Consider the following 15,041-nt stretch of genomic DNA (forward strand, 5'->3'; position numbering starts at 1 on the left):
CAAAGAGGATTGATAAAAAAAGGCCATCACAGCTTAGCTGTTTTTAAGGCCAGTCCTTGACCTATTTTAGTTTTAGCTTATTTCAGCCGCTTAATCCTTACCTGGTTTGCATCTTCTGTGATGATCACAGCTTCCTGCTGAGGCTCCTGGAGAACAAGTTGGAAATGTGGTACTTCTGAAACATTCAAACACAAGAAATTTCTTTGAAAACTAAGACTCTGCTTAATGATATTAATGATGACAGGATATTCTTCCAGGAGCTTTAGAGAAAGGACATGTGGCTGTTAGTACACACTTATGTAGTGGATATATAAAACACTGTCATTGGATAATGTGTTTGGTTCTTTCTAGAGGCAAACCACCAAAACAGCATGCTGTTTTTAAAACATCTTTTAGAAAAGAACAATTGTCATACAGACAGAGTAGAAAAAGATAAACCCAATGTTGTCCTATGCAGCAGAAAGGGAGACCTTCCATCACTCAAAAAGCTGCCTCAAGACAAGTTCAAAGAATCCATATGGATGTAAAGAGAGTGACAGATATTCTGGTATAATGCACTGCTAAACCCATGGAAATTAAAAGACTGCACAAGGATCTCAAGAACCTTTAAATTTCAAACAACGACAGTTATTTGAAAGCATTTGTTGAGGTCTGCTTGAAAATTATCAGAAATTGCAAAATATAAGGTTACTATAATTCCTTATTATAATATAAATATAAATCCTTATTTCATACTATTCAAGTTAGGAATGGAGTACTGTGAGCAGTTTTAGGCATCCCACTTTAAATAAGACTAACAAAAAGTTGTCACAAGATGAAGAGGAGTAATAAAGTATTGAGAACCTACAGAGCAGGCTTGAAAGATGATGACTTTTTATGTTTCATTAATATTTTGGTGGGGGTTTTTAAAGGAATTACATCTCCCCGTGTTTAAAATCTGAAAAAAAGTTAGTAACCAAGTGTTCAGCACACCCTCTGAAAACAATTACAACAAAAAAACCTTGTTTTGAAGTAAATATGCAGCTAAACATGCATTGGGAAAGATGTTTTAAGCAACAAGATGACAACGTTCTGAGTCACTGCATTTTTCAGGTGGAATGGCTTTCAGCAGAGGAAGGAGCTGCTTTTTAAGAAAGCTGATGAAAGTTTTCCAGATGCATTTTGGATGTACTCAGTCATAACTCAGGGCATGGTATCAGATTAAAAGCTGGATTTCTGTGTGGTGTGCTCAGTGGTCACAAGGAAAGCAGCAGTAAGTGGTGTCCTGCAAAGGGCAGTACTGGGCCCAGCACTGTTTAGAGCCTCAGCCAGTGACACAGCCGGGGGTGGAGGGCACCCCCGGCACACTGGGTGACACCGAGCTGAGCGGGACAGTCCACTCGCCACGGGGACAGGATGACATCCACAGGGACCCGGAGAAGCCTGAGGAGCAGGGCCATGCAGCCCTTGTGCAGGGCAAGGCTTAACAAGGCCAAGTGCAAGGGCTGGGGCAATGCCCAGGACCAGCACAGAGTGCGGGGTGAATGGACTGAGAGCAGAGAAGGACCTGGGGATACTGGTGAGCTGGAAACTGGACAGGAGCTGGCAATGTCTGCCTGCAGCCCAGAAAGCCACCACACCCTGGGCTGCACCAAAAGAGGTGTGGGCAGCAGGTCGAGGGAGATGATTCTCACTCTCTTTTTCGCTCGTGAGACCCCACCCGGAGCACTACGCCCAGTTCTGGGGTCCCCCAGCACAAGACAGACATGGATCTGTTGGGGTGAGTCCAGAGAAAGCCACAAAAATGATCAGAGGGCTGGAACATATCTCCCATGAAGAAAGGCTGAGGGAATTGGGGTTGTTCAGTGCGGAGAAGGCTCCAGGGAGGCCTTACTGCAGCCTTTCAAGAGGGCCTGCTTCTCTTTGGGTTGCTCAGAGAAGCTCTCAGTTGCCCATCAATGGACATGTTCAAGGTCAAGGTGGACGGGGCTCTGAGCACCCTGACCCAGTGAAGGATGTCCCTGCCCAGCACAGGAGGGGTGATCTTTATGAGTTCCTTCCAACCCAAACCATTCCATGATTCTAAGTGATGTCCTGAAGTCCATTGAAGACCTGCATCTCTGAGATTATGGAACAAAAAGAGAGAAAGGAGATGTTGCAGAACTGCAGGAATCTGGGTTATTGCTGATTATTCTCCACCAGGACTCTTAGGAAGAGGTTCTAGCTTTGAATGACAGAAAAAAAGGAATCTATGTCTGTAAAAATCAAGACAGTCTACTGTCATAGTGCACCAGACCCTAAAGGAAACACTTGAGGGAATCCACTGCTTTACAGAATAATTCTGACAGAGTGGTGATATTGCTGCTACCAGTCCACATGCACAGACACTCAAAACCAATTTCACTGTCTGAGGTTTTTGTATACGTGGCATATGTATGGGCCCTTTACTATTTCAGCAAAAGCCATCAAAAATACCCCCCCAGAAGTACCACCTGCAGACTGTCACCATTTTGTACAAGGGGGAAACTACTACCTCAGTTATATCTTATTTTGTACAATCTAATTTCAGAATAATTTTTAAATATTTTAAGAATATTAAAATAGGTAAGGTAATCATACGACCTTCAGTCTTCTGTCTTTCCAAGTTTTCTGTGGGTAGGAACAAAGTCTCATTCTGATCTTCCTGATCTATTATTTTTTCCTGTGAAGTTGATTTATCCTGTTAAAACACAGGATGGGTGGAGAAAGATAAAATTCAATACAGTTTATAAAAAGACATTAGTATTCAATGTTTTGGTTAATCTCAAAAAACAGAAAAAAATCAATTGGCAACTTTTAAATTACTCAAATTAACTCCTACTTCTTCTTAGGCTTCCACAGTCATAACATGTCTGTCCATCAGCTGAGAGAACCAAGAAGAGCCTTTCTCAAGCAATGCATGATAAAAAAAGGAGTTCTAGACATTTAATTTGGTTTCAGTTCCTCAACATATGGGAAAATTTCATGAGAATCATATGAAAATATCACACCTGCTGCTTCAGTTCAGAGACTTGCACTTGTGACTGGGATTTCAGCTCATTCTGACAGCAGACAAATTCTTCAGATTTCTGTACAAGTTCATCTAATGGAGGGGAAAAAGGGGAGTTAAGGTGTGTTCTCATCTTTTTTGCTGAACTACATCCAAGTTACACACATGCACAGTAGTTTATGAGATCCCTTATCTCTTAGTCACTGCTTCAGTTTCAGGCCAAAAAGCAACTGGAAGAAAATCAATTTGAAATAAGAGCTTGAAGCAAGATCAATGTTATTAGTTTTAATCCAGGTCTATGGAGAAAATGGTATAGTTTGCTTTTCTTGGTTGTTTTACTTAAAATTTCAGTAGAAATTCAGACTCTGAAGAATGTAGCACATCTAAAAAGGACTTCTATAAGTTGATGGAAAAAATCCAACAAGTTAATATAATCAACTAAAAAATACATCTGGCTTAAGAAATCCATAAGTCCCAAGAGAGAAGAGGCTGAGACAGTTTCCAAGGAAGGCACCATATTTGCTGCCCTGCTCTTCTGCTCCTCCTCTTGCAGATGCCAAGGACAGAATGGTGGGATCGCACCAGATCCCCTTGGTTTGGGACAGCACCACCAGTCCTATATCCCTGTGCAATCCCCCAAGCCATTCCTATGAGCAACTATAAAAACAAAGCCAAAGAGAAGGCAACCCAACGAAGCCCAGGGTCCTGAGAACCTGCTCACCCTGTGCTCTGGGTGCTGTAGCTCCGTGTTCCGCAGACAGCTCCAGGAGCCGGCCAAGGTCCCGCTTCAGCTGCTCGTTCTCAGCCAAGAGGGCAGCACGACCACGCTGCAGCTCCTGCTCAGCCACCAGGAGACAACTGATCTGCTGCTTTTTCTCTTCCACTTCCAGCCTGTGTTCCTGCTCCAGATCTTTACACTTTGCCTCTAGTTCAGCTTGGGTTCTTCTTGCCTCCTGCAGCTGTTCTGAGAGATGCTGCACCTCCTCCTGCAAGCGATGGGAAGACAGCTTCCTCTCAGCTAGTTCCAGCTCCATCTTCTCCCTGAGATCACGAGACTCTTGTCTCTCCGCATCTAGCACACTCTTCACGGAGCTTAGATCCACTTCCATCTTCTGGCACTGATCTAGGAGTGTCTGTAAAGTGACACAAATTAATTTATCCCTCAACTCGCTCAATACCTTGAAAAAGCACAGTACCTGAGTTATATTTTAAGATTTCCATTGAATCCTTTTAAAATATCTGAGTAGCAGAAAGGAGGAAACAAATATGTCATAAATTTCTATTTGTTAGAAAGAAACAGCCCTACTATTTGCAAACTGCAAGAAAGCAATGCTGGGAGGAAGAACTCCTTGTCATTTTGGTAAAGAAAAGATAAGTCTTGATTTAGTGGAAGGCAATTCAAAGGAAAGAAGCAAGAGAATAGTGGCCATGAGTTCTCTTTTAGAAGAAAGCAAGCTTCCCAAAAGAGGGAGAACTCAACAACTAAAAAACCAGAACAAAAGTGTGTATGAACCTGGAGGTAACAAACTGAGTGCTCCACACAGTGCTCACCGCTTTAAGAAAGATCTCAGAAAGCTGGTTGACACTGACCAGAGATTTAAGATGACCAAGAAACAGAAACAGACTTTACACTTGCCCAAACTCCTTTTGTCAAACTTCCTCATCCTGGACCTGTGGACAGTCAGCATAGCTAATTTCCAGAGGACTCTGCTGAGGAGCTCCTCTTAACTTCTTGGTAGGAAGAGAAGCTTCAGCTGCATGGACTCAAGTTGGTATGTATACCAGGCCTCCTTCTGGCCACAGAATGTGTATGAGGGAAGTCAAAAACACCGAGGAGGAGTCAGGGGACCCCAACAACCAATGCCATGAAGATATCCATGCCACCACCCCATGATACACCCTGCTGAGCAGTGCAATCAGTGGTGAGCACAAGTCAGCTCACTGAGGGTCTTCACCTCTTCCTGGTGGTAAGAGGACCCACTGCTGTGCCTGGCTGGGACACAAGGGGAAAAAAATACACAGGGCCTAAGTGTGTAAAAATGATCCAAGTGAGATCGAGCACTAGACTGGCTGGAGATCATGCAGCCTAGGAACATGAGACTGATTCAGTGTAAGTCTCTTCTAAAGAGAATTTTCAGAAGTTCAGATGTTGGAAAAACGAAAAAACCACTCATCCTCTATCTGCAAACCAACCTTTTAAGAGGTTGTGTACTAAACCCTATCTCAAGGAGCTCATATATGTGCAGACTTGATCTCATCCTCTTCGTGCTCTAAAATGACACAGTGAGAGCCAATCCCACTCCAGAAGTTGTGTCACCAGATCAGCAAGACCTACTGAAGAATATCTGTTTCTGCTCTAATCTGGCCTGGACACTGCAGTCCAGGAACACTGAGGCTACAGCAGCACTGTGTTTGGCACTTCTGCCTTTGGCAAAGCTTTGTCTATTTGGTGGCTTTGAAAGTCCAGTGAGCAGGGTGGGTATGGATAGATGCAGGCCCCATCCACCTGCCCAGAACCTGGGTCACTAGAGGTGGCAGCTGCAGCACCCCATGATAAGCTGTGCACACACAATTGCAAGCTCTAACACCTGACCTGAGGGAGGCCCCAGGTTTCAAGATGGAAACCCGGCACCAGAAACAAGCTAATCTGGTAACCTCCAAGCTGCTGACAAAGGCACCATCCACCACACACACACGAGAGCAAAGCAATAAAAAGCATGACCAGGTACCCGGTTTTGTTGTTCAGCAGAGTGTAACTCCTTCTGCAGCAGTTCCACCACCTGAGTCCGCCCCAGCAGAGCTGCCTCCTGCTCCTCGAGCTTTCTCTGGAGCGTGCGCAGGTTCTGTGAGAGAGAAAAGGCTGTTCCAGAACTGGGGGGGCTCACACGAGACGGGCACACAGATTCCCTGTTTCATCCATACACCTAGTTTTCATAACACAGTTACTTTAATAGCCTAAATCACTTCATCTGTGTAGACACCAATTCTGGAGCCCTGGTGCAGTAGGAAGAGCTCACCATTGCTTCACAAATAGGGAACGGGAGCACAATGATTTAATACATTTTTTTTAACTGTTCTTTCTTTTCAACTGATAGCAAACCAGCAGATCAAAGCTAGGACTCAAAGTCTGAACTAGCATTCCAAAAAACTCCAAACAATCAAATCATCTCCCTTCTCATCCCTTCTGAGTTACTTTAATGCAAACTGCTCTCTCAGGGTGTCTTCTGGTAAAATTCCTTTTCCCTCCTCCTCCCATAAAAAGATTATTATATCAAATATACCTGTTGCATCTCTACTTCCAGATCTGACTGGGCCACCATCTTGAGCAATTCAGCTTGATGCTGGTGCATCTGCTCTTCCAGAAGAGCTTCCTTCTCCTGAATCACCTCCTGCAGGGAGCTCAGCTGAAAACATAAGCCATAAAATAAAAACGAGCCAACAAGGTTGGCTGACAGACACACAGGCTTGCTTTCAACATGCACTGGTGTACTGTGTGTGGGACGAAGTTTTCAGCTTGACAATCCTATGTGGCACCTTGATCAAATGGTATCTTTATCATACTAATATATGTATAAAAAAAATAACTGATAATATTTCAGGTCCCAGCAAGCAAAAAGCATAGAATTTCATCTTCAAATACGCAGAACAATAAAACGTATGATTACTCTGTAATTAACAGTTCATAAAACTTCTGGGGTTCTACTTGTGTAGGATGCAGCCCAATTCACAGTTCAAAAGCTAAACCTGCAATTTAGAGTATTAACAAAACTCTTCCCATAAATAACTACAATATCTGATAGCAGCTGTTACAGCCTGTGATGAGCTGCTGCCCTGCACACCCACAGCAGAACGGACAGTCTGGCAGCTGGAAGAACACTGCAGTGCTCCCCAGTTACTGCAAAGCCCATCACAGAACAGCAAGGGCAGGCAGGGAAGAACCAAAATTCCAACTCTGAGGAAGGGACAATCTGCCCAGGCCCTTCCAGGGACTGTTTTCCCCTCCTCAGAGAGCCATCAGTCCCACTGTCCAAGGGTGAAACCTGTCTCTTACCTGTGGAGCACCTTTTGCACCAAGGGTGGGTCTGGCCTGGGGGTAGAGGATGTACTATGGGGGGCAGGTGAAGAGCACTTGGGGATTGGGAAAGGCTTGTTGAATATTTAGAGGAGGAACCAAAGGCATGGAAATTGATGGACCTAGGTGATTTGAGGAGGGTGATTTGAGGAGGAACAAAACTGAAAAAATAGAGGGTAAGGGAATTAAAGACCAGTTGTGTAAGCACTGTTCTGTTCTATCATACTAGTGTAAGTGGTGGGGTGGGAAACACACAAACTGATGAACAGAAAAAACTTCTGTACCTGTGTTGCATACTTGATTTCAGCATCTTTCAGATTCACTTTGGCTAGAGCCAGCTGTTCCTTCAGGTCCTGAACAGTCTCCTCTCGCTCCCTGAGCTGCTCTTTCAGTACTTCCACTTCCTCTCTGTGCCCTTCACTCGTATTTTCATTATTCTGACATTGCAAGAGGAAAGAATTGGGAAGAAGATAAACAGAAGAAAGTAAATTTGTCAGTATTACTGGTTAATTTAAAAAAAAAAAACACAACAAAGTAGAATGCTACTGCACCATTGACTCCTGACCAGATGCTTATTTCTACTACATTGCTTCATTTCTTAACTTTACATTTCCTTTGTTTCTTTAAATGAAGTTGTCCTATGCTAAGTAACTATTTTCCCTATTTCTGTGCAGATATGCACAAAATGCACAAGACACCTTTAAGTGGGAAGCATCAAATCACTTGGAACAGCTAATCGTCCGTGACTGCTTACCATATAAACTAAGGTAAATCAGATTATTAAACACAATTTAATACATAATTTACAGTATGACCACCTTGATTTGTGGGGCTTTTTACCATCACAGATTTCTTTAATACCAGAGATAAAAACATTTTTTAATTCGATATAGAAGAATATTCTCCATGTGACAAAGGGACCAACACTAAACATTCTAGGACACCACAGCTGTGCTTCACACCTGAGTGGGGTCCCTGAACCCACAGCTGTGCTTCACACCTGTGTGAGGGCAGGTCCAGCACATCACCTGTCACTGGGCAGGACAAACACCCTCTACATTCTCATCTCAGCACTCCCAGTTTCTGCACTCAGTGTTGGGTATTTCATACTGAATAAATACAAAATGCACCTCTTTCCTTTTCCTTCTGACAGGTATTGGGTCAAAGACCACCAATAACACAGGGGTTCTACACAGTATTTATGTCCCTAAAGCCATTCTGAAAAATTTATGAAGGCTTTTAGAAGGACTTATAAGTCAGTGTAATAAGTAAGAAGTTACTGTTCCTCAGAAGATGCTTCACCTACAGAGATGGTCTTTGGCAGTAGGTAGAACAGACAGACAGACAAGAAAGCTTTAATTGTATTTAAGTTTAGAAATAGAACAGGACAGAAAAGAAAGAACAGAAATGCAGGAAGCCATAAGAAGCCAGGGATATACATAACTTATAATGCTGGGACAGAGCAGTTGCCAGGGGGCAAGATGAGTGGATTAGTTTGCTTACTTGTAATTAGCTTTCAGGATTGACTTTTATGGTCGAATTTGGAAAAGCTTCTTATAAAGTCCTTGCACACTGGTGACTACACAGAGTGCCACAACTGAGGAGAGCAGCACAGCCACAAAGTTTCCACAGCTCAAGCTTTCAAACACGATGTTTTTCCAAAATGTATAAGCTCTTATACCTGAACATGATTTATCTTTACCCACTTTTAAAGTTTAAGAGGTGCCTCAGTTGTTCTGTATACAAATACTATCTCATAGAATGATACAAACTGATATTTCCATTCTTCTCAAAATGAGGCACTCTGCTAAAAGCCCAGAAAGTAATAGCACTAATTAGATATTTAAAATACAGCCTTCCCATAGGGCCCACACCATGAACAGGAAAAAAAACAGCCCTTTGCTAATGTTCTATGCTTCAGCACAACATGCAAACCTAATCTAAATTTTTCATCTTCAAATGACAGGGTATCTGTCTAGGAAATACCACTATTACTCAAGACAGCATCTACTTGGGGAAATAAGTGTGAATAAAGGACTCTGTAGGTTCTCAGTAGGTCTAACCTTACAAGAAAGAATCTAGAAAATGCTTTCTGGGTCAAATACATAATATTGCAGGTAACTGCCTTAATATGATTTCACTCAAACTATGTCCTAACTCAAACCAAATAAGGCTCTGGCCCATACCATGTCCACTGGAGACTGTCCCAAGACCTCATTCCTCTAATTAAAAGGCCATTTTTCTTAATGGCTTATTTACATTCATCCATTCACCTGCACTATCCTTTCACTTTAACAGCTCTCCCACTTTCTTGGTGCTCACCTTCCTCATACAATTGTAGAATGAAATGTTTCCTCTCTGACACTAGCTGACTAAATAACCAAGATATTTGCAGCTCTCAGCATCACAGGAGAACAGAAAGTCTTTTGCTGCTCTCGGAATTTCTCTCCTGATTTCAAGTGAGCAGAACATACAACATGTTCTTCAAGTGATAAATTTGAATTCTGAAGCAAGAGCACTCACCAGTCCTCAACAGCAAGTCTGCACAAAGTAACATAGAGCACACAGCTGTAACACACACACACTGCACATGGATAAGCTAAAAAAGAGCCTCAGCAGCAGGAGAGCAATGCCCAGTGACAGAGCTGAACAGCCTCCAAGGCCTCCACAGCCAGGAAATGTGGCTCGTGGCCTCGCAGGATACAGTGGCAGGACATGGCAAGTGCTTGACTGGGCACTTGTTAAATTTTGCTTTATTTTTATATTATGACAATCCTCAAGATCCTCCAATTCTTCATGTATGAAATGGTGCTTTGCATTAAGAAAGATTCTCAAGATGGCATTGTGAAATGAATTACAGTAGCACATTCCTATGATTTTTATGATGCTCTCAATCAAAAACAGTCATCACAAGTCATAGAACCAATCTTCACTCCACTGGTAGTCACCTCTCACCTGACAGCTCTCACACTCACCTTTTAATGTTTCCTATAATGTTTTAATTTTTTTTTCAGTGTCTGAAATAACCTTTATCTTCTCTTGTTTAATGAACATCATCTGATGTCTTGCATTCTCTTTGGACTTCTACCCCATTTCCATTGCTTAATATTACTAACTTTTTAAAGAAAACTATGTGGTCAGCAGACAGTTAAGTTTTCAAAAACTACCAGCTCCAATGGGAGCTTCTAGCTAGTAGCTTACAGCTTCTTTAATGTCTTGGTTCTCCTCAGTTTTTATCTAGGGTTACACAATCATGGCTTGTCAACCATAAAACTTTGTGGTGGCTGTGGAAGTTACATGGCTGGAAAATATATTCATATGTATTTTTTTTAATATTTAAGTTATTGCCTTTTAGTTTTAAAGACCTCCTTGTTCTTGTACTCCTTTGCTATACTCACATAACAGGTAACACTGGAACTGACAGCTCAGACAGACACACAATTCCTGCAGGAAAGACCTTGGCTACAATGGATTACCAAAGTTATGCAAGGGAAACTGGCCCATGCCCTTAAGGAGATCAAAGTGAGCATTCCAAGGGCATCTGCAGTACAAGGAAGCTGGACAGATCAGCTTCCTACAGCATAGGCACAGACATCCCTGCTGGAACCATGAACATGACAAGACAAATAGGACCTGCTGGCTCACTGGGACCTGAAACATCAGCAGCACCAGGTTATCAGTAGAAGCTCCAGCTTTTAAGTGGCCCTGTTCTCCTGACCTTGGGATGCTCCTGCTCTTCTGCTAAGGCCTGTGTAGGCAATGGTGATCCTTTCCCTGTCAGCTCCTCGATGCGTTTGTTCAGAGTGGCCAGTTTGGCTTTGGCCTGAAGTTTAAGTTTCATCAGCTTCGCATCCGCAGCCTCTCGCTCTTCCTGTAAGAGAAGGACACAAAGTGACTGCACCTCAGCCTCCTGCTGTCACCCGGGATGCACCACTTTGAGAAGTTACACAGCTTGCAAGTCTGCCATTCTCTATCCAGCCCTACCTCCGCAGTAACAGCACCATTTAAAACACATCCACAAAACAAATTTGTTCTGAAACACTACACAGATCAAAATCGTAGCTTCTACCCCAGCACTTCTCAAGGACAGAGCACCCAGGGGACAGAGTTCAAAAGAAACCAGAGACTGGCTTGCAAAGAAAGCTGAAGGAGCATTTTACTCTTGGTCCCCAGAGGAGGAAGTGATACCTTGAGTACAGTTTCTTTTTGCTGGAGCAGAGCATCCTTTTCTCGGATCAAATCCTTCAGCTGAACAACCAGCTTTTCTGTTTGGGCCAGGCGCTCCAACAGCTCCTCAGGTGCCTCCTCCATGTTTTCTGCTTCTGGCTCCAAAGCTTGTACCTGAAACAGTGAAACAAGTGCTCTGAAGGAAAAAACTATTAACAGCTTGCAGCACAGCATCCAAATGATACCTCCAGCTCCACTCCTAAACACTGCACTCTGGCCCCTGCAGGCATTTCATGGAGCCCGTGGGACTATACAGTTAGGTGAAACCAGGAGGAAAGCTCAGGGTACCATGAACCAATACACAAAAACAAAGAGTACCTTGCTGAACACCACAGTTTGGAGCAGATCTGAAACGAGGGCACCCTCACACACTGTCCACTGTCTCAATACCAAAGGGAGCACAGACATAAGGCCTTCCACTGTCACCCAGCCACGCAGAGCTCCCCTTTTTGCTACACACAATCGCTAGTACTCTTAAAAGTCTTTCTTCATCATAATTCTAGGTTGTTTTCTAGGATCACCTTGAGATATGGAAACTGGAGAGGTTATGGTCTGCCTCACAAAAGTGCTGACTTAAGAGCTGAGGAATATAGGAAAAGCAGTGGAAATGACAGCTCAGCCTAGCCAGCAAGGAAGAAGCAGAAGGCAGTTCTCACCACAGTCTAATGAATCACACTCCCCAAACTGTCAGTTAAAACTGAAAGTCTTTAGATAACACTGTACTTACAGCACTGGAGGGTTCAGTAACTGCATCTCCATCCTCCCCTGACAGCTCTTGTAAAACAGTACTTGCTAAACCTGACAAACGGCTCAGCATCTTCAGCCTAAAACAAAACCAAGAGTCAGAATACAGTTACAGGTAGTCAAAATTGCTAAAAAGAATAAGCTCTCTCCACACTGGTCTCTAATGTTACAGCAGTGACCAGGCTTGCAGGGAATATGTCTCCATTGCCAAGAGACAAAAGCCAAAGTGAAACCTCAGGAACAAAGAAACGATTCCATTAACAAAAGCAGCCAGACTCTCTGAACATAAAAGAAGAGGATGTGCTGGTGTCAGGATACATAAGGATACATAACTCTCTACATGTATGATTGAAAAATACATTTTCATACCAGATGTCAAGTCATCCTCATAGTTCATTTTGATCTTTCTTACCAATGACATTGTAGAACCATGATCTGTCCCGTTTACTCAAAAGAAGGGTGATTCTTAAATGAAGTTGCTTCTTTACAGGCCAAACATGGCCTGTAAGTGCCCAGAAGAAGCTTTCTGCTAATAAGTAGTGGGAATGATGAACTCAGCCCTGATGTTTGTTAAACAGATGCAAGTGTGTTGCATTAGAGATGATGAGACCTCTGCACATCAAATATGTGACAGGACAGGACAGGACCTTGACACAGGGAAACAGTCTGGAGAGAGCATACATTCCCTGGCTGTGTATGCTCAGCACACCTTCTTTCCTTTCCTTGAAATTCAGGAGCCAAACTGATGCAGCAAGTGGACGTGAAGAATGAAAAAATATGCAACAGTACCAGCCAGCAACACATAACTTGTCATTTTGGGGAGAGCAACAGATTAAATTCTCCATTATTAACCAAGACAGTGGGATGCAAACCACCTCAATAAATTCACCCAGTTCTAAGGAGCAGTTGATAAGCCAAAGTATAGACCTGCCAATCAGAAGGATCTTGACAGGCTGGAGAAACAGATGGATAGAAACACAGTGAAGTTCAGAAAAGGCAAACACAGAGCCCTACACCTGGGATGGAGAAGGGTGTGAGCCGTCCAGGCTGTGGAGCAGCTGGCTGCACAACTGTGTTGCAGAAGACAAGCTCGAGGTGCTGGTGGCCAAGCTGGGCACGAGCCAGCAGCACACTCACAGTAAAGCTCAGCTGTGCCCTGAGCTGCACTGGTAGGACTGCAGGCAGCAGGTTCAGGAAAGCAACTACTCCTTTCTATTCAGCACCTGTAAGACTACATTTCAAGCACAGGGCTCACTTTCAAGCTCCCTGATACACAAAAATGACAGGGACAAACTGAATCAAGGACAGCAGAAAGCCCCCAGGATGATTGGGAGTTGGGTTACTGGGCACAGGGAGTCTCAGAATGCTGGGCTTGCTCAGCCCTGAGAATGGCAGATGAGGAGTGGATACAGCTCCTCCTTCCCCACAGCCACCTCTGAGGTACCTAAAGACAGTGCCATACACTTCTTACGAGGCCCACAGCAGATGGACATGAGGCAGAGGACACAAGCTGCAGCATAAGCAACTTCAATCAGGAAAAAAATGCACAGGGAACATGTTAAAAATACTGGATTAGACTCATAGCAACCCAATCTGACTGACATTAGACATGCTAAGAGCAAAGGATTTGACCAACTGAATTCCCCAAATCCCTTAAGAATCACAGAATCATCATTCTAGTGTTCTATGAAGGTCACATGTGACACTTGACACCTCTTAACAGAAAGACTACAGATTCTGTTCATGCCTGTAAATGGCAAAATCATTTGCACAAATACAGAAGCTCCAGTAGTGCAAGCTGATGCCAGACAAGCTCACATTAGCCATAAGATCAAGTTTACATTACTACAATTACCTCCATCAAACGGAATCTTTTAATGTGACAAGATGCCTGTGCCTCACTAGAAGGCAGCTTCCAAAGCTGGCTACACTGATCTGCACATTCCTGACCCCCTTTGTCTCAGTAAGCAAATCTTTACTCTTAGATTGCAACTCAAAAGTGGGAAATACTGACAATGGAGAGGAGCAGAGCATTACTTTTCTGTAGCAGTCACCTGATTTTGCAGAAGTAGAAAATGCCACAATGCACATAAGAGCATCAATAGCACAAAAGGACATGTGAACACCTATGACAACACCAACCTGTTTTAGGCTCCCAGGAGCTCCCGGGTCTGCTGACTCAGTAGTAAGGAGGTATCCAAAGCAGAGTAGTCACACACAGGTCCTTCATGCCATTCTTTTTTATCTCTTGGATACTGACAGTTTGCATGAACTAAGACTCTTGATGGAGAGAGAAGAGAAAAAGAACAAAAAAAAAGGGAAATAAATTATCCAATAGTAAAGAAATAAGCCCATCCTTCACCCTACACAGTACACTCCAGGATTGTTACAGTCGGTCACTTGCAATAGGCACAAAAACTAAAAAGTCTGCTCTGTGTGGGAACCTGGATTTCTCCTGTTCTTGCAGACATGTCCTGGTTTCTCACACTGAATGGCATGAGCTGTGTCTCTTTAGCTGATGGAGTGAAATGCTCAAGCAGCAGTTAGTGAAGCAAAAAGATGTGCAGCAAGAAACCGAGCTCAGACAGACTCCTGCAAAGAGCTCTAGGGGATGCAACTCCTCCAGAAGCACAGTCAGAACACCAGGATTGTCCATATTTTGCACCTACACAACAGCCAGTGAAACAAGTACTGGTGCTTTGCTCACTTCTCAGCCGGCCCTGGGCAAGACTGAGGCATGGAATTCCAGAATAATACATCTTTACAGTTCCTGCCAGGGAGATTTCTTCTGTCAGCATCAACTGCTCACCAACCTGGTAATACCAGAGACTCATTTAGAGACCTGGAATGTCTGGTTCATTATAACAATAATAAAGTATTTACAGTTTTGTAAACCATCACTCCCACGATGCCCCAACAAGGAACTGAACCTGCTGTCTTGGTCGTGGTGTATTTTAGAAAACAACCACCCAAATGCAAAAATGCCTCTTT

General features: G+C 43.4%; 1 protein-coding gene across 1 annotated transcript in view; it reads right to left on the reverse strand.

Moving 5' to 3' along the window:
• GOLGB1 (golgin B1) overlaps positions 1-15,041 on the reverse strand; it is a 37,622-nt gene that overhangs the window by 20,108 nt on the left and 2,473 nt on the right. Inside the window, exons 2-12 of the mRNA XM_017838906.1 lie at positions 14,193-14,330; positions 12,034-12,130; positions 11,268-11,420; positions 10,798-10,950; positions 7,364-7,516; positions 6,289-6,411; positions 5,737-5,850; positions 3,729-4,140; positions 3,009-3,100; positions 2,602-2,698; positions 102-175 (exon numbers count right to left, since the gene is read on the reverse strand). Coding sequence (XP_017694395.1) covers positions 102-175; positions 2,602-2,698; positions 3,009-3,100; positions 3,729-4,140; positions 5,737-5,850; positions 6,289-6,411; positions 7,364-7,516; positions 10,798-10,950; positions 11,268-11,420; positions 12,034-12,123 — 1,461 coding nt within the window. The 5' untranslated portion in view covers positions 12,124-12,130; positions 14,193-14,330. The remainder of the gene's footprint in view (positions 1-101; positions 176-2,601; positions 2,699-3,008; positions 3,101-3,728; positions 4,141-5,736; positions 5,851-6,288; positions 6,412-7,363; positions 7,517-10,797; positions 10,951-11,267; positions 11,421-12,033; positions 12,131-14,192; positions 14,331-15,041) is intronic.

This window comes from Lepidothrix coronata, unplaced genomic scaffold (assembly GCF_001604755.1).
Source record: "Lepidothrix coronata isolate B3197 unplaced genomic scaffold, Lepidothrix_coronata-1.0 Scaffold368, whole genome shotgun sequence".
NCBI lineage: Eukaryota > Metazoa > Chordata > Aves > Passeriformes > Pipridae > Lepidothrix > Lepidothrix coronata.